Below are 25,182 nucleotides of genomic sequence, written 5' to 3' on the forward strand. Positions count from 1 at the left end.
TTCCTGAGAGCTCTTCCTACTGCCATCCAAAAATGGGTAAGCCATGGAGACCCAGAAAATGCAGATAAACTTGTGGATCTGGTTGAGAGGTACTTGGCTACAGAGAACTTGACCACCTCTTCCAGGGACTCACGGACTTTCCCCCCTAAGACCAGATCATCCCCAGTGGCGGGTAAGATGACTCCAAGGGGTGAGGGTGGAGAGAGTGAGAGGGTGGGAGTTCTACCTAAGGTCTGGCGGGAGCAGCCCAGGTAGCCTGGTAACATTGATAAAAGCTGAATTAGTTACTACAGAGGTCTCTGGGAAGAACAGGGTGGCTGTTTTTTGTGTGCATGGGGAAACCCGAGAGTATCCTGTAACTTCAGTGTTTTTTGAGACCCCCAAAGGTAACCTCTCTCATCAGGTGGGGTTAGTGTCTCAGTTACCACATGATGCTATTGTGGGAAGGGATTTTCCAAAATTCTGGGAACTCTGGGATTGTCCTGAGGCCCCCATTGGTGCCCCTATAAACCAGGAAGATGACCAGAATTCCGCTGGGTATTGGCGGGGGAAACTCGAGAAACTGGGGAGGAGCCAACATCCTCAGATGAAAACATGCCGTCTGTGGAGTTTTCGGATCTTGAGGTTCACAGGGAAAATTTTGCCACAGAACAGTTAAAAGACCCCACCCTAATAAAGGCACGGGAAAATGTGGTGAAAATAGATGGCGAGTTAGTGAACCCAGATAAGACTTGCCCTTATCCTTACTTCACTATGGAAAGGGACCTGCTATATCGAGTGGCTCAAAGGGCAGAAGAAACCATTGAGCAACTTGTAGTGCCCAAACCTTACAGGAAGTTGGTGTTAGAATTGGCTCATGGACACATTCTGGGAGGTCATCTGGGGACAGAGAAAACCAGAGAGAGGGTATTGCAGAGACTCTATTGGCCTGGGGTCATGAAGGAAATAGAAAAGTATTGTTCCTCCTGCCCTGTGTGTCAGAAGTCGGCACCTATGCCACATTTCCGTAACCCACTGGTACCTCTTCCTATCATTGAGGTCCCCTTTGAGAGGATCGCAATGTATTTGGTAGGTCCGATAATGAAGTCTGCTAGGGGGCATCAGTACATTTTGGTTATATTGGACTATGCCACCCGTTATCCGGAAGCAATTCCTCTCCGAAATACCTCGGCCAAAACCATAGCCAAAGAGCTATCCCTTGTTTTTAGCCGCGTGGGTATTTGTAAGGAACTGCTTACGGACCAAGGTACACCCTTTATGTCCCGGGTTATGAAAGAATTATGCAAGTTGTACAAAGTGAAGCAATTGCGTACATCTGTGTATCACCCCCAAACAGATGGGTTGGTTGAAAGATTCAACAAAACCCTAAAACAAATGTTAAAGAAGGTGGTGGATAGAGATGGAAAGAATTGGGATTGTCTAATACCCTATCTGATGTTTGCCATTAGGGAGGTACCCCAATCCTCTACGGGTTTCTCACCCTTCGAGTTGCTCTATGGGAGACACCCAAGAGGGCTGCTGGATATCGCCAAGGAAACTTGGGAAAATGAGAGTTCTCCTCACAGGAGTGTGATTGAGCATGTCGCCCTGATGCAAGATAGAATTGCACAGGTAATGCCAATTGTAAAGGAACATTTAACCCAAGCGCAGTTAGCACAGCAGAGAGTGTACAACCGTGGGGCCAAGACACGTACTTTTTCCCCGGGGGATAGGGTCTTGGTGCTAGTCCCTACGGTTGAAAGCAAATTTCTGGCCAAATGGCAAGGTCCATATGAAGTAATTGAAAAAATTAGTGAGGTGAACTACAGGGTTAGACAGCCAGGAAGGCGAAAGCCGGAGCAGATCTATCACGTCAATCTGCTGAAAGCCTGGAGGGATAGGGAATCCCTAGTCGCAGAGACTTTGTCACAAGTACAGCCTGATTGCTTAGTTCCTGAGGTTGGAATAGCAGACACCTTATCGAAACCCCAAAAACAGGAGGTTAAAGAGTTTGTACTTCGTAACAAAGAGATTTTCTCTGAGCTTCCGGGACAAACATCTGGCGTAGAGCATGACATTATCACCCCGCCAGGAGAAAGGGTAAAACGAAAACCTTATAGAATACCAGAGGCCCGACGGGAGGCAATACGTGGGGAGGTTCAAAGGATGCTGGAATTGGGTGTGATAGAGGAGTCCCAGAGTGACTGGTCCAGTCCTATTGTACTAGTGCCCAAACCTGATGGGAGCTGGCGGTTTTGTAACGATTTTAGACAATTAAATAAAGTTACAAAATTTGACACCTACCCCATGCCACGTATAGATGAGTTGGTTGACCGGCTGGGAACAGCCCGATATATGACAACTCTTGATCTCACCAAAGGGTATTGGCAAATTCCCCTGGCCGAGTCGGCCAAGGAGAAAACTGCGTTTGTAACCCCAGATGGGGCATTCCAATATAAGAGAATGCCGTTTGGGTTACAGAATGCACCGGCAACATTCCAGCGGAAAATGGATAAGATTCTGAGGCCCCATCATAAATATGCTGCAGCTTACCTGGATGATGTGATTATCCATAGCACAGACTGGGTCTCACATTTACGGCCAATCCAAAGAAGTGTACCATTGGACAGGAGGAGGCCAAATATCTTGGGTACACTATTGGGAGGGGGGTGATAAAACCCCAAGTCAATAAAGTCGAGGCCATACAGAGTTGGCCACGTCCCAACAGCAAGAAACCGGTACGAGCCTTTCTGGGAATAGCTGGCTATTATCGACGATTCATTCCCCATTTTGCTTCTCAGGCTGTGCCCCTCACCAACCTGACAAAAGGGAAAGAGTCTGTCATGGTTAAATGGTCCCCAGAGGCTGAAGAAGCATTTCAGTCCTTAAAAACAGCCTTATGTAGCCAGCCAGTGTTGTACTCACCAGACTTCTCTAAGGACTTTGTTGTACAAACTGATGCATCAGACGTTGGGTTAGGAGCAGTGTTATCCCAGGTCTGGAACGGGGAAGAGCACCCAGTCATTTACCTCAGCAGGAAGTTAAAGTCCCATGAGGTAAATTACTCCACGATTGAGAAGGAATGTTTAGCAGTGAAGTGGGCTCTAGATTCCCTTCGGTACTATCTGCTAGGTAGGCACTTTGACCTGGTGACTGATCACGCTCCTTTAAAGTGGATGGCTCAAAACAAGGAGACCAATAGAAGGGTAAATAGGTGGTTCCTGGCCCTACAGGAATTTAACTTTACAGTTAAGCATCGCCCTGGTGTTAAAATGGGGAATGTGGATGCTTTGTCTCGGATACATGCGTGTCTGGCTGCTTGTGTTACAACCCCAAGGTTGAAACAAGAGGGGGGGGTATGTGGCAGCACGCAGGTAAAATCACCTGGTTGTATTCAGGATGGGAAATATGTGTGTCCTAGATTCAGGCTTTATGCAGACTTTTACAATTAGAGGGGAAGAGTTAATGAGCCCAGCTGTAGTAAGTGGGCTCATTAAGACCGCTACAAAAAACCCCAGCATGCATAGGGAGATGCTCCATCCTGGAACCAGTTTTGTGTGTGTAGACTGGGGAGTCTGAGATCTGTTCTGTGCGGTGAGTTAACGCCTGTGTGGCAAACCCCTACAATAGAGAAAGGGACTGGGGCAGCACAAGGCTGCACCCAGTTGTTAGACAGGGAGTCTACGTGTGTAGTTAGAGGTCAAGCTGACCAGGATTTATTTTCTTGTTTTATTTTGTTTGGCTGTTATATGTATCACTGCATGTAGCCTAAATAAACCAGATCGTTTATTTTTTGCACCTACACCGCTGTCTGCTGTGCCTGACTTTGTGTTGTGAACCCATCCAGGGGGTCACACACACCCGCTACCGAGCGAACCCCCTCACACTATTTACACTGTGATCAGCCGTGATTAGACACGGCTGATAACGTGGAAAGAGTCTCCGTCAGAGACTCTTTACCGAGATTGTAGTTGCGGTGTGTCAGACTGATGCAACAACGATCGCCGCGGCTTAATATCCTGATCATGTCATATGACATCCGGTCAGGATATTGAAACCACTTTGCCGCCGTCATTCTGCTAAATGGTGGGTGGCAAGTAGTTAAATGAAAATGTGACACTACCTTTGGTAGGAAATTAGGATGAGGCCGCAATACAACCTTATCCTTATGAATAATCAAATATGGCTCTTTACAAGAAAGAGCAGCTAACTCTGATACTCTTCTTGCAGAAGATATGGCAACCAAGAAAATTATTTTTATCATCAAGGGGACAAAAGGAATATCTCGTATTGGCTCAAAAGGCTGTTTCTGTAATGCTGACAGGACTAAATTCAAGTCCTAAGGGTTCAGGGGTGACCCAACTGGAAGATTAATCCAAGTCACCCCCTGAATAAAGTTACGAACCAGAGAGTGTAAAGCAAGTGGTGATTGAAAAAACACAGATAAGGCCGACACCTGGCCTTTGATAGTACCCAAGGCCAGCTTCATTTCCAATCCAATCTGCAGAAATTCAAGTATCCTACCTATGACATATTTCCTGGGGTGCCAAACCCTGGATTCGCACCAGGAGACATATGCCTTCCAGACTCTAGTATATGACTCTCGAGGCCGGCTTCCTAGCATTAACCAAAGTAGAAACTACTGAAGCCGACAGCCCACGGTCTTTCAGAATGTGGGTCTCAATAGCCAGACTGTTAAATTTAGCGTTTATAAGGTAGGATGGAATACCGGACCTTGCGAGAGGTCTGGCCATATAGTGGTAGAGTTCATGGGTCCCCTACCGCCATCTTTGCAATCTCTGCAAACCAAGATCTCCTGGGCCACAAGAATCGCCTCCTTCCCTTCCTGCAAAGAAGGAGCGGAAGCAGAACAGGAGGGAACGCATTGATCAGTGAAAACTGATCCCACGAAAAAACCAAGGCATCTGTTCCGCATGCCATGGGATCCCTTGTCCTCGACACAAAGTTGTCGCTCTTGTTGTTGAACCTGGACACAAACAGTTCCACGTTGGGAACTTCCCATCTTTGACATATTGAAAGAAAGATATCGGGGTGAAGAGACCATTCCCCCGGGAACAAGTTTTGGCAACTCAAGTAGTCTGGCTGCCAATTCTCTATCCCTCGAATGAAGATTGCTGACAGACAAGGAATGTTGTCTTCTGCCCAAGATAGGTTATGATTCACCTCTCTTTGGGCCGCACAACTTCTCGTGCCCCCTTAGTGATTGATATAGGCCACTGCTGTGGCATTGTCAGATTGGATTCTGACAGGACAATTCTGTAGTCTGAGCGGCCAGGCGTGCTGCCCGAATCTCTAGAATATTGGTGGATAAGGTCACTTCTGATTTGGACCATTTCCCTTGAACAGATACTTCTTCCGGGTCTGTTCCCCAGCCCTGAAGGCTAGCATCCGTTGTTACCACCTTCCAGGAGGAAAAAAACTTTATATGGGTGCTCCCACTGAGAATACATAAGCTTTTTTTAGCCTGGCTTCAGAAGCGCAGGGAGTATGAACTCCGTCTGTTAGACCTTACACAAAAATGAATGTTACATGCTGCACAGAAATCATTTGAGCATGGTAACAAAGCGTGACGTCTCTTGGCATATCTAACTAGCCTGGACCGACCCCCCATATCTATCCCACGTATCCTTACTATACAGGGCCAAATCAGTGACACCTCTGGGGATATCATGGAGGCCTTTTTAAACTTCTATAAAGACTTATACACTTCCAGAGCTGACTACACCGAACCCCAACTGAATGACTACCTAGCGAACATTTCTCTTCCTGGTCTCTCGACTTAACAGAGAACTGAGTTGGAAGCACCTATCTCGGTTGAGGAGATTGCAGTGGCCATTTCACAGATGCAAGCACACAAATCTCCTGGTCTGGATGGCTTTCCAACTGAATGGTACTCACGGTTTAGGGATTTGCTGTGCTCATATCTGCTGCGCCAATATAACAAAGCATTAGATATCGGAGTTCTAACCCTGACTAAACGTTGATCATACTGCTACTAAAACCCCTCAAAGACCCACTCAAATGCGATTCATACCGTTCAATATCCCTATTGGCTAAAGTATTGGCAAACCACTTGAATGCCGTAGTAATGACCTTGGTCAATAGTGACCAGGGTGGTTTTTTTAACTGGAAGGTCCACCAGAATGAATATTCAAACTATTCCATAATTTGCAATACCCACATGATTGTTCCCCCACATGGGCATTCGATAGCGTGGAATGGCCATACCTCTTTCGGGTGTTAGTTATACGGATTTGGCCCCCGTGTGGTAGCATGGATAAAGCTCCTCTACACTTCCCCATAGGCCCGTGTTCGGGTTAACTCCTTGGTCACAGAGTCGTTCTTAATCACTAGGGGTACAAGGCAGGGGTGCCCACTGTCCCTACTCCTGTTTGCCCTGGCCATGGGCCATTGGCAGTGCGCATCCGTTCCTCCACAACCATTAAAGGTCTTCCTATTGCCTGCATAGAGGAATGAGTCTCACTATATGCGGATGACACCTTGGTGTACCTTGCTGACACCAACATGTCACTCCAGTCATTGTTAGCTGAGATTAACAAATTTGGGGATTTCTCAGGCTTCCGGGTGAATTGGGACAAATCCAGTCTTTTCCCCTTGGACTCGGCTGCGATCTTTCAGATTCATCCAGACTCCAGGTGGTGTCCTCCTTTAGGTACCTCGAAAGTTTTGGTGCAAACGCCCCTATCCACATATACCACCAATAACTTAGAGCCGCTATTGACTCACCTACAGGAACAGACTAAGCAATGGATGGACTTGCCTCTGGATCTTATGGGGAGGGCAAATAAACTTAAAATGATCTACCTACCAAAATTGCTATATATTCTGGCTAGCTCCCCTTGCAAAATACCTAAATCTATTTTCAAACGTATAAACAATCTGTACAACGTTTCTGTGAAATGGCGGTTCCTCTAGGGTGGCACTTGAGACGCTAAGGCTGCCGTCACATTTGGCGGGCTTGGCGTTTCCAAATTTCTTCCTATACTATTTAGCGTCTCAGCTGGTGCATATTCAATACTGGTTGCAAACAGTCTCAGTGAATTCCTGTACCACTACTGAGGAAGCCATTGCATCTTCCATGGAAACTCTTCACAACACTGTCTACAGAGGCAGAGTTCCATCTAGACCAGGCACCTCTATGCTGGCTACATACCTTTCAATTTTTTGATATATCACTACAAAAATTTCTCGACATACATGGTCGATGTCCCCTAATAACCCCCTATGGTTTAATCCCACCCTATGGGAGCTGTACTCCTCACCTCACCCTAACCGCTGGTATTCCAAGGGGGTAAAATATCGGTGTAATTTAAATCCTTTTATCAATTAAGACTTGACTTTGACTTACCGTGTTCATACCTGTTCTACTATTACCAACTCAGACATGCTATCCAAACTCAGTTTGGCTCCTTGAACGACGCTACTGACCTATCCCCACTTGAGAAACTGTTGAGACAGCCTGACCCCACTAAACTTATTTCAGCTTACTACCTTGTCATAATGGTAGATTTTAATCACAGATTTAGCAAGGCCCAGGCCAGATGGACCTCCATGGACATATCGCTCACTGAGGACGACTGGACAGAGTTAAGAGACACATATAAGACCTCAGTTATCGTATCATACAAATAAAGATCTTTCATCAGTCTCACCTTACACCAGCTAGATTACATAAAATGGGTTTGATGCCTACGGCACAATGCTTTCGTGGCTGTGGCCAAGATGCCGATTTTTTACATTGTTTCTGGTCCTGTCCCGTGGTTCGGGACTTCTGGGTAGAGGTAGGTTCTTTCATCTCCTTGGCTATAGGCCTCCCCAACATTGTTCATCCTAAGAACGGGCTTCTGGGCATTTTTGGTGACATACAAATATCCAAACATGCCAAGAGACTACTACGTATTCTCTATTTTTATGTCAGGAAAGCTATACTGCTATCATGGAAGGGTACACAGACCTCTTTAAAAGCCTTTCGGTTGAAATTGGTTAACGATGCTATACAAACTTACCTTTAAGCTTAAGAAAAGTAAAAAAAACTTCACAAAATCTGGGATAGGTGGCTGGCTAGCCCCCTGACCCTCTCCAAATAACAAGTGCACACTACAGGTTGCTTATAGGCTGTGTCACAACATAATATACTATTTTCAGACTGCCGCCACAGCTACAAGAAAATTGATTGCTAGTTGGAACTATGCACCAAGATACATACTCTTAAGACTACTGTATCACCATTTGTCTCTTAATTATATGAGCCTACCAATTGACGCTATATGCCAATGACTAACCGAGTGTGATCTACGGTCATCTGTTGCTTTGTTGTCTTCTTTTTTTTGTGTATGCATGTTGGTGATAAACCCAATAAAAATATCTTAAAAAAAAAAAAAAAGAAGCTTTTTTTAGCCATGAATAAATAGGAAAAGCATGAACATTTTGGGGAGGCTTTAGTGAACCCAAACCAGAAATGGACTTATCGACTGACTCCGCTACTGGCAGCAAAAATGTGAAGCGAACCAATCAAGTGAGAGATTGTACCAACAATCTTTCTTGTGAACCTGATCCTTCTTTATTGGGTTATTTGGAAGAGAAGTGACCAGCCTCTTCCTGGTCCTCTGAGACAAATTCATCATCTCTCGCCCCTTGTTCCTCATCATGAGGGTCCTGCGCAATGGACGGGACCTGTTACACTTAGTGCCACTCTGGGATGCAATTAGTAAATGTTTTGCTCCAAGACTAAAATGGTTAAAGAAAAAAGCCTCCTTAGTAATATATACAGGGGCTGCAGTGTTAAGCGCAGCTGCAACACTTGTTACTCCTGATGGCTCACTCTGACCAGCCATATTACTCTCAGGGGAGGATGCTATCTTTTTTGAGATGGTTCTAGGCTTCCGTGTGATTGTAGAGGTCTTTCTATAGCCATTTTTTTAGGTGTTTTTACCCCCCTTCCGACCATAGCCCAATACACAAAGCAGAGGTACTACCAAAAGGAATTCCTCCACTGCTTGAGCAATAGTCCAGCCTTGCCGCTGCCATTAATGCTCAGCCTGATGGGTGTTGGAGGACATCAACGCTGAGCTAAGCCCCGCTCCCGTCGCCTATGGCCCCTCTCCTTTGCTTTGAAAAAGAGCCTTTCCTACGTGAGCGCGGGCTTCCGATCCTATTGAATCAACAGTGAGGGGAAAGAAAATAGCGAGGGGCCTGGAAGCCGCAGAGTATGGCGGCGTGCTGTTCACACTTTTTTTTCCCTTGCGCTTCTTCCCCATGAAAAGGGGGAGAAAAAACAGCACAGGGGGTATCTGGTGGGGAGGAACCCCACTCCAGGCTTACCGGAGGTCTGCTGCTGGCTGGAGGCAGGAAAACTGCTTGTTTTGGACACAACGTGAGCTCTCTGAGGAAGCGTGAGAATGTAAGTGCTCTATACAGCCCCCCAGTGGTGACACATAGGCATGACATTTTCTAAATTTAAAGGAGACATTCATAAGAAAATTTCAAAAATATTTCTTAGAAAACTCCACTTACTTTTCTCGCCACAGGGTTTTCTGTGGTAAAACCAACAGTCCCAATCTTAACCCTTTATGGTGGATTCCGTTAAACCTTCAGGTGCTGGGGATCCTCAGGGAAATCCACAATCCTGGACCTGTAATAGCACCACCGCCAGTAAAACTTTATGGCCTTACTACCAAAAGTACTGGATCCCGGGGTCCAGCTCTCTAAAAGAGAAGCATTTACAGGCAAAACCTTGTTTCTTCGGATACGAGGCCCGGATACCATTCAATTTGGCTTAAAAGACACTTTGAATGAATCTGGCTGCATGGCTAGCCCCAGCAAGGATTGCTCCAGTGGAGCTCAGCAAAGCACATCTTTAGTCGTGACCAACACCTTAGACACTGGTGAAAAAACTAAGGTACTCCCAGTAGTGGGAGGGGTTATATACTTTTTGTCTTAGTGCGTGCCAGTGTCCATCACCTGAAGGTGGCTTATAAGCCACATAGTAACTACTATAGCTCTGTGTCCCCGTGATATATAGGATAAGAAACTGGTTTACCTGATGACATGCGATCTGTGGCACATACAATATGTGGGTAGGACCACAAGAAGGTTGAGAAATAATTTTTACGAACATGTGTATAGTGTTCAGAAAAATAAAAATACCAATGTAGTGAGACATTTCAGGGAATCCCATGCTGGTGATATCTTTGCTATGAAATTTCAGGTTATTGAAAAGATCTGCACTCTCGAGAGGTGGGGATATTTTCCATAATGGCAGAACACCGGGAGGTGTTCTGGATTTTTTTGCTCCAGACCCACATTCCCTCCGGCTCAAACGGTTGAGTGGGATATAAGACATTTTACTAAGAAGTAGCATGTATAATATATATGGCGTTTCCCCACTCCAATTTCCTGTTGATTTGAGCCCCCAGGAGCCCTTTGGCTATTCACCTACATATACGTATCTGTATGTCAGGGGTTGTGATTAGGTAGGTTCAGGGAACCATTTAGAATATGGTTTTATTAGGTTGTTATTTAGTCCTGTACTTATTATATTCAGGTGTGCCACTGATATTTATCAGGGCGGTTTTCACATGTCCCCACATAGTACATTCATGCCTATTTCCTTTTTGTATTGTGCCGATGTTTGGTGGAGACTATATATCACATGCTTCTCTTTGAGATTTGTCGTTATCTTTTTAAGACACGCATGTATGGTGTCCTCTATACAAATATTTTTATTCACTTCTGCGTGTACTTTTTTTAATGTGGTTACTTTTGGCTTTACACGCACTTTTGTCGTTCAGAATGTTTTTCATTTTGCTTATCAAGGGGAGAGATGATCACACCACCCTACACCTGTGCGGGGTGGGAATGTCCTCTACTTAGAGGTTCAGTAGATCAGGTCTTCCTTTGAAGAGGCATAATGTAAGTGTGAAACGTCACCCCTTGGTTCGTTGTTTTAGTCCTGGTGGCAGTCTTTCAATAAACCTGTTGGACGGATGTGGGTATGCAGCTAATTTCTCTGATTTAGCTTTTATTGCCAGTAGATGTATAATGCTAGTATTTGGTGTCAATATAGAGCCCATTTATAAAAAAAAAAAGATCCATATTCCACACTGTGCTGGTATTATAAATTTTACTTATGAAATGCAGAGTGCAGTTTGGCACCTGGAATGTCCTGTGGTTGCGTTCTCTGGATATCGCTGTAGAGAACACACACAGGTCACGTGACATGTTTTCTTCTCCTTCTGGCACACATTTTTTCCCCTATTTATTTCAGTGAATGGGGTTTTCTTGCTTCACGGTCCTAAAGTGACATAGTCAGAAGCAAAACTGGTCAGGCTTTTATCCTGCTACCTATTCCACTCACTGATAGGACACCGGATGTAAACCACTATGGATTACACAATAGGTACTCTTTAATTTATAATAAATAACCACCTTTTGCAACACGTTCAGAGCATGAGAGCAGCTTTGCTAAAAGCAGTCATTGCACTGAGCCCGAGATGCCTTTGCATGTTATTGTCGAATGTGCAGGACTTTGAATTTCATGGAGAAAACTTTACATAGTATTATGACAGATGATGGATCTTATCCTTGATTCACAGTGATTCCACACATATACCTTTGTGACTCTAAGTGGATTAAAAACTTTGCACTGGTTGTATGGATACTCATGCGAGGGAGGCAATTTACATCTGTGTAACAGATATATTACAACACCTCATAGACTTTCACAACCTTCTCTATACCAGAGTACCCTCATACAGGCTCAATCCTCAGAGTGTTTTATATATTTTTATATATATATATATATATATATATATATATATATATATATATATATATATATATACACACACACACACACTATAATATATATATATATATATATATATATATATATATATATATATTAGTGTTTGCCTGGCTCAATATTTTCCAACACAAGCACAGCGTTCGCATGATGCATTTTTGAATGAGAACATAAATGGATTCCACTCTAGAAGCCTCCATACAAATCAGATCCCCTTATCACACAACTCTCATCAGGGGGAGATAAACTACCATCTGTGAAAAGAGACCAATCAAATTGAACTTTGAGAATGTACTAATTACAATTCATCAGTGTCTAAATGTTTTGAGACTAGATGCACTTTATGAACTGATGCATATGGAGATGTTTGAACCTTCAACTGGTATATTTTGTTGCTCCAGTGTGGAACGTTTTTGATTATTATTAATCCACATTGCACTATATCTATCATGGCAATGACATGTTATATTGAAAGGATTACAAGTGTGTACATCTCTCTACAACATTTTAAACATTCATAGCCCACTAGTCCTCAAAATATCTGTAGTGGTTGACAATGCCCCCGGAGGTCACACAAACATTCCCATAGACACAGTCTTAAACCTTGTGGACAGCCTTCCCAGAAGAGTTGAAGCCGTTATAGCTGTAAAGGTTGGAGCAACTCAATATTGAATGCTACAGACCAAGACTGGGATACCATTAAAGTTCATGTGCATGCAACAGCAGGCATCCCAATACTGTTATAGTATAGTGCATATGACACAAAAATTAAGGTCAACACAACCATTAAAATCCATTGTAGTGGGTGGAAACTTGGTAGCAGGTATTTTTAACGCTTTTGTTTGTTCACGTATGTGGGTTTGTGTATTTTTTATATGTTTAATAAAGGTAATATGAAGTTTTTCCAATTGGGAGCTGTCATGAAAATTCAACCATGTGACTTTTGGGAGAAAATTATTATAGCAAGGGTTAAGCCCATATCCACGTTTTTCTTGGGGCTTGTAGAGCAAAAAAAGTAGAGTATGGATTAATAAAAATAAAATAAAAAATAATACAGCGACAGGGTCACTTAAAATTAAAAATAATTCCTCTTTAGGATATATGGTATCTCACAAAAAGCGAGTACACACCTCACATTTTTGTAAATATTTTATTATATCTTTTCATGGGACAACACTGAAGAAATTACACTTTGGTACAAATTAGTGAATGTACAGCTCGTATAACAGTGTAAATTTGCTGTCCCCTTGAAATAACTCAACACACAGCCATTAATGTAAACGGCTGGCAACAAAAGTGAGTACCACCCTTAGTGAAAATGTTCAAATTGGGCCATTTTCCCTCTCCGATTTCATGTGACTCATTAGTGTTACAAGGTCTCAGATTTGAATGGGGAGCAGGTGTGTTAAAGCTCTCACTCTCGCATACTGGTCACTGAAAGTTCAACATAGCACCTCATGGCAAAGAACTCTCTGAGGATCTGAAAAAAAGAACTGTTGCTCTACATAAAGATGGCCTAGGCTATAAGAAGATTGCCAAGACACTGAAAGTGAGCTGCAGCATGGTGGCCAAGACCATACAGCGTTTTAACAGGACAGGATCCATAAGAACAGGCCTCACCATGGTCAACCAAAGAAGTTTAGTGCACATGCTCAGCGTCATATCCAGAGGATATCTTTGGGAACACATTTAGGCTGCCAGCACTGCTGCAGAGGTTGAGGGGGTGGGGGGTTAGCATGTCAGTGCTCAGACCATGTGCCGCACACTGCGTCAGATTGGTCTGCATGGCTGTTGTCCCAGAAGGAAGCCTCTTTTAAAGATGATGCACAAGAAAGCCTGCAAACAGTTGCTGAAGACAAGCAGACTAAGGACATGGATTACTGGAGCCATGTCCTGTGGTCTGGTAAGACCAAGATAAACTTATTTGGTTCAGATGGTGTCAACTGTGTGTGGCGGCAACCAGGTTGTACAAAGACAAGTGTGTCTTGCCTACAGTCAAGCATGGTGATGGGAGTGTCATGGTCTGGGGCTGCATGAGTGCTGCCAGAACTGGGGAGCTACCATTCATTGAGGGATCCATGAATGCCAACATGTACTGTGACATACTGAAGCACAGCATGATCCCCTCCCCTCTGAGACTGGGCCACATGGCAGAATTTCAACATGATAATGACCCCAAACACACCTCCAAGATGACCACTGCCTTGCTAAAGAAGCTGAGGTAAAGGTGATGGACTGGCAAAGCATGTCTCCAGACCTAAACCCTGTGGGGTATCCTAAAACGAAAGGTAGAGGAGAGCAAGGTCTCTAATATACACCAGCTCCATGATGCTGTCATGGAGAAGTGTCAAAGGACTCCAGTGGCAACCTGTGAAGCTCTGGTAAACTCCAGGTCCAAGACAGTGCTGGAAAATAATGGTGGTCACACAAAATATTGACACTTTGTGCCCAATATGGACATTTTCACATAGGGGTGTAATCATTTTTGTTGCCAGCAGTTTAGACATTATTGACTGTGTGTTGAGTTATTTTGAGGGGACAGCAAATTTACACTGTTAAACAAGTTGTACACTCACTACTATACATTGTAGAAAAGTGTAATTTCTTCAGTGTTGTCACATGAAAAGATATGAAAATCTCTCTTCCCACCTAAACCCAAAAACCTCATCCCTGTGCTGCTCGACCCTCGTCATCCTTCACCATCCTCTTGTGTGCTGCCTAGTGAACCTTATGCAGCAGCCAGGTCATCCTGTACTTTCAACTCTCCCAAGACCCAGCAATCTCTCTCCAGAAGGACACTCCAAGCTAATTCTGCAGATGATGCTGCTTGGATCTCTTCCGCCAAGCCAATAGTTTTAAACTTGCAAACCTACAATATAAGTTTGTAAATCCATGTGTCGTTCTCCTTACTATGCCACATTTCTATCCTGCATGCCTGTTGCTTACCATTGCTGTGCCTAGGTCACAATGTTGGGACTCTGGACTATCCTTTGCTGTGCCATAATGCTACCCTGTGGCCGTGCTGCTTAGCCTTGCTGTGCCCAGATTGCTGTTTTGGGACCCTGCACATTGCAGTCCCTTGATCATGCAATTTGTTTTGCATTGTGATCCAGAGTGTTACCACTAAAATTAAAACTTGTGATTCAGTGTAGTCTACCTGGCTATATCATACCATTTCTGCACCCAAGTCCTGGGTACCAAAATAGCCCAATACAATGAGGAAGCTTTATGTGACAGGTTATCTATATCCAAGCACACTATTATTTACAGTTGCCTTTCATCACTAACAATAATACACCCTGAATTTTTTAAAGACAGGACAAGATGTAGCTACCCGAGTTTCAACAGAGGCACAACAAAATTACTATTTTATTTTTTCCTCCAACGAAGAGCGCCTGAAAACACTTTTAGGATCATTTAACAATGTAACACAAAGAGCAGAGATGTCGTATAGTACTTGAAAGCAGGAAATACAATAATATGAAAGGATTGGGATCGAGCGATCCTGAGATGTGAAACTGTCTGGATCGAGCAACTCAACGCCCTCATACCACTGGGCCTTGATGAAGCCCTTTCATATAAGCCCTTCTTGTTTTTATTTCTGCATTTCCCGCTTCTATTTTTTCCTCCCTCAAACCCCCCCCCCCCCCCCCCCATCTCATTCACCTGTACCTTTTATAATCATGACGAGTGTTGATGGAGATTTGGGTTTAAGTACATATTCCATAAATGCTCTTTATTCAATTTTAGGATCCATACAAAATCTTTTGTGATCTTTTGTGGTGAGATTATGACTGGAGATAAATTGATTTTATCATCAATAATGTGTGCAATTGCTTGGCATATGCTGTTTGTTTAAACTCATTTTCCGTGTATAAATCTTGTAGTCAGGCATGATTTTCCATGGGATCAACAGCGGCTTTAGGCAATATACTCTCCCCAGCGGCAGACATGAGTCTCTCCATTAGGAGGTGGGCCCCCATTATGTGAATTGCCCTCCCGTCACGGTGAAGTGGGCCAGGTTGGAGGCTTTTAAAATAATGCTTAGGGCGGCCCTCATTCAGATGGCTGCCAACCGGAGACAGGCTATATTACAGGCATTTAAAAGATAAGACTGACCTGCTCTGCTACTGCCAGCGCTACCTGTGTTTTCTCGACAGGAAGCTGCTTGGCACTTGCTGTTATTGTCACATTTTGTGGTCATTATTTATGATGTGGACTAACGGCACACGGTACACATACTCATTGCACCTGTTACTTTAGCCCAACGGCTGTAGGGGACCTGTTGCAGGCCATGTCTGACCACTGAACATCGCTTTTTACAAACAAGTTTACATGCCATTATCCTTGGAACACGGCTGTGTTTTGAGTTCTGCCTTTTATCCCTGGGTGCCACACTACTTACAGTACATGCCATCAGGTGGGTTAGTCTTGATTGAGGTTTCCATTCACCCTTCCCATTCCTCTGTCCCTTATCCTTCCCCTTCTACCCAACACCTTCCCTCTCTCTGGGCCCTCCCTCATCCCCTCCCCCCTCCTGGTTCTTTGTTCTTCCACTTCCATACACTATACTGTATAGACCCACATTAAAATCTCTTATATTTTTTTATTTCAGTTATTGCACCTTTTAGTGCCTCCCGTGTTCGCCGCAGGGGGATTACCCGTTTAGGGTGCCTTAAATTGTGCCTCCTGGTGCCCTCTTTGGGCTTCCACTGGTAAGCTATGCCTTACTATAACACTACAAAATGATTTACTGTATCTATGTAAAATTATACTCTTTGTCCTTTATACTGTTCTCATTATCTGCGATTACATAATTATGAGACTATTGTTCTATAGATATTTGTGGTCGATCCCTCCTGAAGAAGCGACTTATGTCACGAAACATGTAGAGGATTACGTCTTGACCTACCTCTTTACTCCCCATATACCAGTGGGGTTTATCTGTTCTCTTTTGAACCACCTGTAACTGTATGCAATAACTATTTTATGTATTGTATTTATGTTGTTTTGTAAAAAAATTTATACTTGTCTTAATCCCTGGGTACTGAGATAGTCCACAAAAATTCTGGTTGTCACGGGGGAATATTTTGTAGCCCGACACACCCTTTTCCACTGTTAACTGGTGACAAAGTGACAAGACAGCATTTTCTCACATGACAGTACTCTGCCTGTCACAAGTCACTCACCCACAGCTGAACCTGCTGATCCTACTACAGTAACTTGTACACAAGTGGGAAAAAAGCTCATCTAGGACTAGAATCATATTTAAAGCGTACCTAAATCCAAAAACGTAAAGGAAAAAACATGTTCTATTTACCTGCTCAGTGCAATGAAATTGCACAGAGCGGCTCCAAGTCTCTGCCTCCAATGGGGGCACACCTGTGGGCTTTGCTCCTGAACCGGGCTTTGTGTGGCTATGCTTGTCCCTGCCCTCCCTGGATTTGACTGACAGCAGCGGGAGCCATCAGCTCATGCTCGTAAGTCCCTGTGTGAAGAGGGAGACAGGCGAGAGAACTGTAATTGGGCACAGGGCTGGATCGATCCAAGAGTAAGGTAAGTGTTTAGATGAGGTGGTGAGCAAAGCAACCCCTAAAACGTTTTTTTACCTTAATGCAGGGAATGCATTAAATTTAAAAAATGTTTTAGTGTTAGAACTTTAAGCTTAGCAAACAGGCTACACTCTGACTGTGCAACTACCTTTAGATCTACCAACAATATATGTAGTGCCAGGGCTTGTCTGATTGGATACACATTGATTATAAAGTTAATGTAAGCCTTTTTTTTTTTACATAGATTTGGTAAATCTAAAATTAATTGTGCAAAAGATTCTTCTGAGAACCTTTTCTGTTTTAAAGCATGGATTTCTACTTGAACTGCCTTTTTCTGCTGAACATCAGTGCTCTATAGCTTTCTGGATCCATACCTATGAATGGTTATATCCCAGAGGAGTAGTACCTGGACCCCTGTGGAAGAACGAGGAAGGCCTATAACGTTGCATTGACACTGGACCCCACTTGTGGTGCTCACTTTGACAGGCAGTTACATCTATGTGGTGGGGTGCTTTACAGGTCTAGGGTTATGGTCTGCTGCATAAGAACCCAGTCCATAAAAACCTGTCTATCCAGAAGGTGGTGAAGATTAAGCCCCCCCCCCACCCCGCTCAGTTCATGTGCGAGTGTCTTCTCAACTTGGAACTGCTTACCTTTCATGAACTTATTTACCCAACATTGAACAAATAAGACACTGACATCACAAGCATCCTGTCCCCTTGTTTACGTGTACTGTAGAGCAGGGAATGACTTGGTCTGCAGCCGAGTGGAATAAAAAAAAAACACACAATTTAGATGTCCGGTTAGAGAGGAGTTTGAGGAATGCCCAAGCTAAACTATTTAAAAACCAGAAAGGTTTCATAGATCGTATTCCAACTTCTTTACAACGTCCAAACAAAATGGTTAGGTGCATCCCATTCAGGATCTGAAACGCTTAAAGTGGATGCAAACCCTCACATATACCCAGTGAAGTGAACATCCTCAAATGATACACAGGGATGAAACATGTCCCTACAAAGGTTTTACATGTATATCTTCTGTCTTCAGCTTTATATACGGTTTAGAAAGTGCACGTTCCTTTAGAATATTCTATTCCCGTTTCCCCTGTAGGTGTGGATACTTGCTGATACACTGTGAGACAGCTGATTGGAGGAAAGGCACACACTCCCTCCCCACACATGCAGAGCGTGCATGTGACTAGTTTAGCAGTCTGCTAATTTAGAAAACCACCCGCCGACACACAGTTCTATCTCCCGTCTCGGAAAGCTTGTCAAAAGTTATCAGGCTGATAAACGGAGCAGGAAGAAGCTTCAGGATACAGGCTATGAAGAGAGATAACAAAACACCACAGATCTGTGCCCAGCTCAAATTTCATGAATCGGGTTTACAGCCACTTTAAACAAATTCTGACACATTCAAAAAGGTCCAATATTCAATTTGTTAGGTGCTTCCCTCGATTTGGGGAATTTTCTGGTCTCGGGACACATCAAGAATGCTTATCTCCACATCCCTATACTTCTGTTTCCTCAGCACTACCTGCACTTTGCAGTGGGGAAAAAACAATTTCGGTTTATGGCTCTGCCCTTTGGCCTAGCTATGGAAATGAGTGTTCACGAAGGTGCTGGCCTCAGATTTTGGCTCTTTTCTGAACTGAGGATTACCATCCTGGGGATCTGAGTTAACGTTCCTGTGTTTTTTAATGTGATCCAAGATTTTACAGCCAAGTCAAAATCCTGGTATCTTCCACTGGTGATCCTGAAAAAAACATGCTTCCTGTCCCTGGATGGTTATGCACACACTTCCACTGTATCTATAGGAGGCGGCATTGGTTGTCACACAAGCTGGAGTCAAACATTTCTGCATTTGTTCATCTCTATTACATGGTGCCAATTTTGATTGTGAAAAAAAACAAAAAAACAACATGGTGCCTAATGAGATTAATAGTTTACAAAAATGAGGAGATTGTTCTTGCTGTCTTTTCAGCTCACGTTTACATACAAGGACACTGCACTTCTGCCATTATCAATAACTATTATCTGTAACTTCTGAATATGTCCTTAACTTGAAAAATGAAAACTAATGCAGCCACACATGTAAGGATTGCTAAAGTAAAATAATTTATTTTTGTTTATATACAATTTAAACTTTTTTTTATAAATAGGCAAAATTTTCACTACTGTATTCACATGTGTGCTTACCTTCTCTGTCCTACTCCTTTTGTATCACTAATGACAGGTGCACTTAACTGCTTTGTGGTCTAAGATCAATCATATAGTACCATGTCACGACTAAAAATGTCATTACAGAGCTGAAAGTTCTCACCTTGCTCTTTCTTAAAGTCGGTTTCTGACATAGTAACTGGGAGAAGAAGTTCACCTGGGGGTGGCTGAATTCCAACAGCAAACTGATCCTCTTTAGTGCTAGGATAAACAAAAAAAAATATTACAATTAATCAAGGATTTAAGAATTCTTAACAATATAAAAATAAACTATTAGAGAAATATTTATTAAGCAAGAATTTGTTCTCTGCTATTAAGCTCGAGCTATGGAACGTCTACTTGAAATACCACTCAACTGCCTCACGGAAACTTTTATATGAGAATAGGTAAAAATGAATTGCTAGCTAATGCTATGGCTGCCATCATTTCTGGGAAAAAAAGGGGATTCAAGGTTTTTTTTTTTTAATATCTGCCTAAAGGAAAGCTCCCATGATCAGGTGACTAAATTAAACACACACACCTCCACATAATCAGTTTTAAATGGTCATTACAGGCAAAAGATTACGATTACCTTCATGTATTTCGTTTACCCGAAGGGGAATTCTTTTTTCTTTTTAAACCAACACTTTTTATAAACACCAGAACATTAATAGTTGGATTTTGGGGGCTGAACCACCCCAGTCGCCTACTGTATATCTTGAGGACTGTAGCAGTATGATCCCGACACTAGAGTTCTAATTTTGTACAGTCCATCAAATCTACAACCAAAAATGCTGGTTTATCAGTCATGAAAAAATGACAGAAAAAATCTCACAGGGAGGAAATACCTGCTAAAGTAGGACCAAGATGGACACAAGTCTCCCAAACACATAAGAAGCTGTAGGATAAATCAGTTCACAGAACCCAACCCAACAAAAACAGGATTTTTAAAACCGCTTACCTGTAAAAGCCTTTTCTTTGATATACATCAGGGGACACAGAGCCATAGTAATTACTATGTGGGTTATAGGGCCACTGATAGGTGATGGACACTGGCACACCCTAAGGCAAGAAGTGTACTCCCTATATAACCCCTCCCTTTACTGGGAGCCCTCAATTTTGTAGCCAAGCAATACAAGTGTATACCAAGAAGGGAGGGACCTCTGTGTCCCCTGATGTACATCAAAGGATTTTACAGGTAAGCCGTTTTAAAAATCCCGTTTTCTTTTCTTACATCAGGGGACACAGAGCCATAGTACTTACTATGTGGGATGTCCCATAGCAACGGCAACTGAAGGGAGGGAGACAACAAAATACAGGAGGCCAGAGGACTCATACTGCAGCCTGCAGTATACTGCGCCCAATGGCAATATCCTCATGACCTTTAATTTTGATTTGATAAAATCTGATAAATGTATAAACCGAAGACCCAGTCGCGGCCTTACAGATCTGAGCCATAGGGGCCTGATGATGCACCACCCAAGAGGCACTAAAGCCCTGGATGAGTGTGCTCTAACATGAGAGGGAAGAATTTTCTTCTTTAAGCTGAAGCTTGAACAATCACTTGGCAAATCCATTTGGAAAATAGTGGATTTTGACACTGTCTGTCCACATTTTGGACCTTCTGGCATTACAAACAAAACATGTGTTTTGCAAACCTGAGCGGTCGCCTTTAAATAGACTCTGATCACTCTTACTACATCAAGGGAATGTAGTGCCTTCTCTTTTCTAGATTTTGACTCTGGGGAGAAAGAAGGAAGAATAATATCTTGGTTTAAATGAAAACCTGTTACCACATTTGACTGGAATTCAGAATGAGGACATAAAACCAACTCATCCTTATGTATGATCAAATATGGCTCTATACAAGACAGAGCTGCTAGTTCTGATACTCTTCTAGCAGAAGAAATGGCATTTAGAAAGATTATCTTTCTTATCAAAAAGGACCAAGGCAATTTCTCATAAAGGCTCAAACAGCTGATTCAGCAAAGCAAAAAGACCAAATTCAAATCCAAATGATTAGAGGTGCCTTGATAGGGGGATTAATCCATGTTACCCCCTGAATAAGCCCAAGATTGGAAAGCAAGAGGCAATTGAAAGTAAACACTGACAAGGCCTGGATCTGGCCCTTGATGAAAGTCAAGGCCAACTTCATTTCAGATCCCATTTGCAGGAAATCAAGGATCCTGCCTCTGACATAGTTCCTGGGGTGCCAACCCCTGGATCCATACCAAGAAACATATGCCTTCCAGACTATAGTAAATGATTCTGGAAGCCGGCTTCCTGACATTAATCAAAGTAGACACTACCTGAAGGAAATCACCCACAATCCTTTATAAAGTGGGATTCAACAGTCAAACCTGTTAAATTTTTCGTCCACAAGGTAGGATGTTATACCGGACCTTGTGCAAGAAGGTCTGGCTATAATGGCAGAGTCCAAAGGACTCCTACTACCATCTTATGATCTCATTAAATCAAGATCTTCTGGAGCCTGCTGGGGCCACCAGAATCACCTCCTTTTGTTCCTGCTTGAACCTGCAGAGAAGGCGTGGAAGTAGCAGAAGTGGAGGAAATGCATAGATCAGTAAAAAACTGATCCCATGGGAGGACTAATGTGTCTGTTCCGGCTACTTGCGGATCCCTTGTTCCTGACACAAAGTTGTCGACTTGTAGAATCTGGATGTGAATAGGCCCATGTCCTGAACACCCCATCTCTGACTTACCGCTAGGAAGATGTCGGGGCGAAGAGACCATTCTCCCGGAAATAATTGTTGGCGACTCAAGTAGTCCGTTTGCCAATTCTCTATTCCTGGAATTTTTTTTTAATTTAATTGTTTTTTTATTGAAAAAGAAATTGAACTTATACATACGTAAATAAAACATGGTTTTGCGTACATAGAGGGGGTATACATATCAGCCAAAAATCCCGAGTTTTTCTTCCAAAGAAACTACTTAACGCCAATGACGTAGTCATATCTGTCCCTCTAATTATCGCTAACGCCCCTGTAAAGCTATCCCCTCCTCCCCCCCATACCCCTGTTCTTCGAACACACGCTGCTAAATCCAAACAAGCTTATTTGGGTAGCCAATAACGGAGTGGCGAATCCATTCAGGGACAGAAATAAGGAACTTCCAGTAGGCTCCCAGACCGCCCCCGACCTGAGACCAATAGGTGCACTCTAGGTCCCATTCTCCACTATCTCATCTAGGGGGAAGCCGATGTCCCTCAACCATGGATTCCATAGCAGCTTAAATTTTTTAAGGTTATTTTGTCTAATATACATTGCCCGTTCACACCAAATTATAGAATTGATGGCATTTATCCATGCTTGCAGTGCTGGAGGATTCTTTGCCTGCCAATTCATCGCAATTAAGCGTCTGGCTTGGTACAGGCATCTTAATATAGATATTTTTGTTGCAGCAGAGATTCCACCCCTTTCCATAATCCCTAATAGACAAGTCCTAGCTTCAGGTTCTAAGGTGGTGTTAAAAATTCTATTTATTCTGTGCACAATTTCTATCCAGTACCGATATAGTTTTGGGCACTTCCATACCATATGGAGCAGATCTCCTGGTGCTCTACATCTAGGGCACTCCCCGTTAGACTTACTACTTATCCTCCGCATTTTTTTGGGGGTATAGTATGCCCTATATAGGAAGAGCTTATGGGACATACGCTGTGATGGGGAGATAGACACCAAATTCCCCTGTGCTAGGATCTCGTCCCATTGTTCCTGCTCAATTGGTCCCAAGTCTTCCTCCCATCCCCTCCTGCTCTTATCCGGTCCTTCTCCATTCAAAACTTTATCCCTGAGTTTTGTATATAAGCTAGAGATCTGGCCCTTTGTTTGTCCTTGCTCGAGGAATCTCTGTAACAAGGGGTTCTTTGTCCTCTCAATAATAAGTGTGCCATACTGTGAATGTATCCCATGCCTCACTTGCAAATATATATAAAATGTTTTATTGGAGATGCCGTATTCCTGGCGAAGGTCTTCGAAAGATTTCATAGTGTTCCCCTGATAGAGATGCACCAGTCTTCTAATCCCCCTCCTCTCCCACTCCAGGGACCGGGCTATACAGTTTAATTCGGCCAGTTCTCCGTTGTTCCATAGGGGGGTATACTCAGTTACCCCCCCATAGGCCAAGAGTTGCTTAGCTATCTGCCATACTTTCCTCGCCAAGGCATTGGTGGGGCATTTACAAGCGAATGAATTAGCCTCCAGAACTTCAACTAGAGTTCTATGATATGCATTATTAATCATCAATTTATGATTTGGACAGCCACCCTCTTCCAGTCCAGCCCCAGTCAAATGCTGGAGCTGGGCTGATAGAAAGTATGTTCTTAAATGTGGCAACGCTACTCCTCCCTTTTCCATCGGGAGCTGCAGCGTCCGCAGCCGCTATTCCTGGAATTTAAGTTGCCAATAGGCAAGGAATGTTGTGTTCTTCCCAAGCTAGAACATTATTTGCCTCTTTTTGGGCTGCACGACTTCTTGTGCCCCCCCCCCGGTGATTGACGTAAGCCACAGCAGTGGCCTTGTCGGACTGAATCCTGACAAGACAGTCCCGTAGTCTGACCGTCCCAGATTCTAGGGCCAGACATACTGCCCGAATTAAAAAAAAAAAAAAAAAAAAAAAAAAAGGATAGGCAAGGTCCTCTAAACTAGACCATCTCCCCTGGACAGAATCTTCTTCCCAGGCTGTTCCCCAGTCTAGAAGGCTGGAATCTGTTAACTCTTTCCAGGATACAGGTAGAAGAGATTTTCCCTTTTGCTGGATAACCACCAATTTAGGCTCTGACTTACACTGGGAGCCAAGCGTATTTGGGAAAAAATGAAGGCCTGAGTCCTTTTATTCCAGACCGACAGGATGGTGTTTTGAAGCAGTCCTGAGAGAAAACTGCACATAAGGGATGGCCTCGAAGGAGGCCAACGCTTCCCCCAACTATCTCCTGCCCAGCCGAATGGAAGGATTTTTCTTTGTTTTGACAAGTTGAATTAGTTCTACAATGGAACTGATTCTCGTCTAGGGGTAAGAATACCTTCTTCTGTACGGTATCCATAACCAGCCCCAAGTACTGTAATCTCCTTAATGGTTTTAAGGAGGATTTTTCTAGGTTCAGTATCCAACCCAGAAATTCTGCGATCAGACTCTGGTTTAGACCTGAGACTGAATGATCTATTAAAGGTAGATTATCTAAATAGGCTAGGACCGATATGCCTTGAGCCCTTAATCTGGCTAAAGGAGGTGCCAGAATCTTTCAGAACACCCATGGTGCTGTGGCTAAACCCTATGGCAGGGCCACAACTGAAATGATGATTTTAGATTTCAAATCGCAGACATTTAGGCACATGGAGATATGCATCTTTGATATCAATTAAAGTCAAAAACTCCCCTACTTGCAGGATGGACAGATCGGATGTTTAAGTCCCGATTCAGATCTTTGAGATCTAGAATGGGTCTTACCTCTCCGTTTGGTTCTGGAACCGTGAAAGGTTTGAATCAAACCCTGTGCCCTGTTCCACCAAGGGAACCTCTGATATCACCGACTGGGATAATAGATGATACAGAGCCAGAAAGAGAGACTTCTATTCTCTGGATCCTTGGG

General features: G+C 43.4%; 1 protein-coding gene across 2 annotated transcripts in view; it reads right to left on the reverse strand.

Moving 5' to 3' along the window:
* Nucleotides 1–25,182, reverse strand: part of AP3B1 (adaptor related protein complex 3 subunit beta 1) — a 588,663-nt gene that overhangs the window by 39,237 nt on the left and 524,244 nt on the right. For both annotated transcript variants that reach the window (XM_077462589.1, XM_077462588.1), the window contains exon 25: nt 19,699–19,796. In XM_077462589.1, the coding sequence (XP_077318715.1) occupies nt 19,699–19,796 (98 nt within the window). The remainder of the gene's footprint in view (nt 1–19,698; nt 19,797–25,182) is intronic.

This window comes from Lithobates pipiens, unplaced genomic scaffold (genome assembly GCF_037356315.1).
Source record: "Lithobates pipiens isolate NorthernLeopardFrog02 unplaced genomic scaffold, aLitPip1_a1.2 Scaffold_3, whole genome shotgun sequence".
Classification (NCBI taxonomy): Eukaryota; Metazoa; Chordata; class Amphibia; order Anura; family Ranidae; genus Lithobates; species Lithobates pipiens.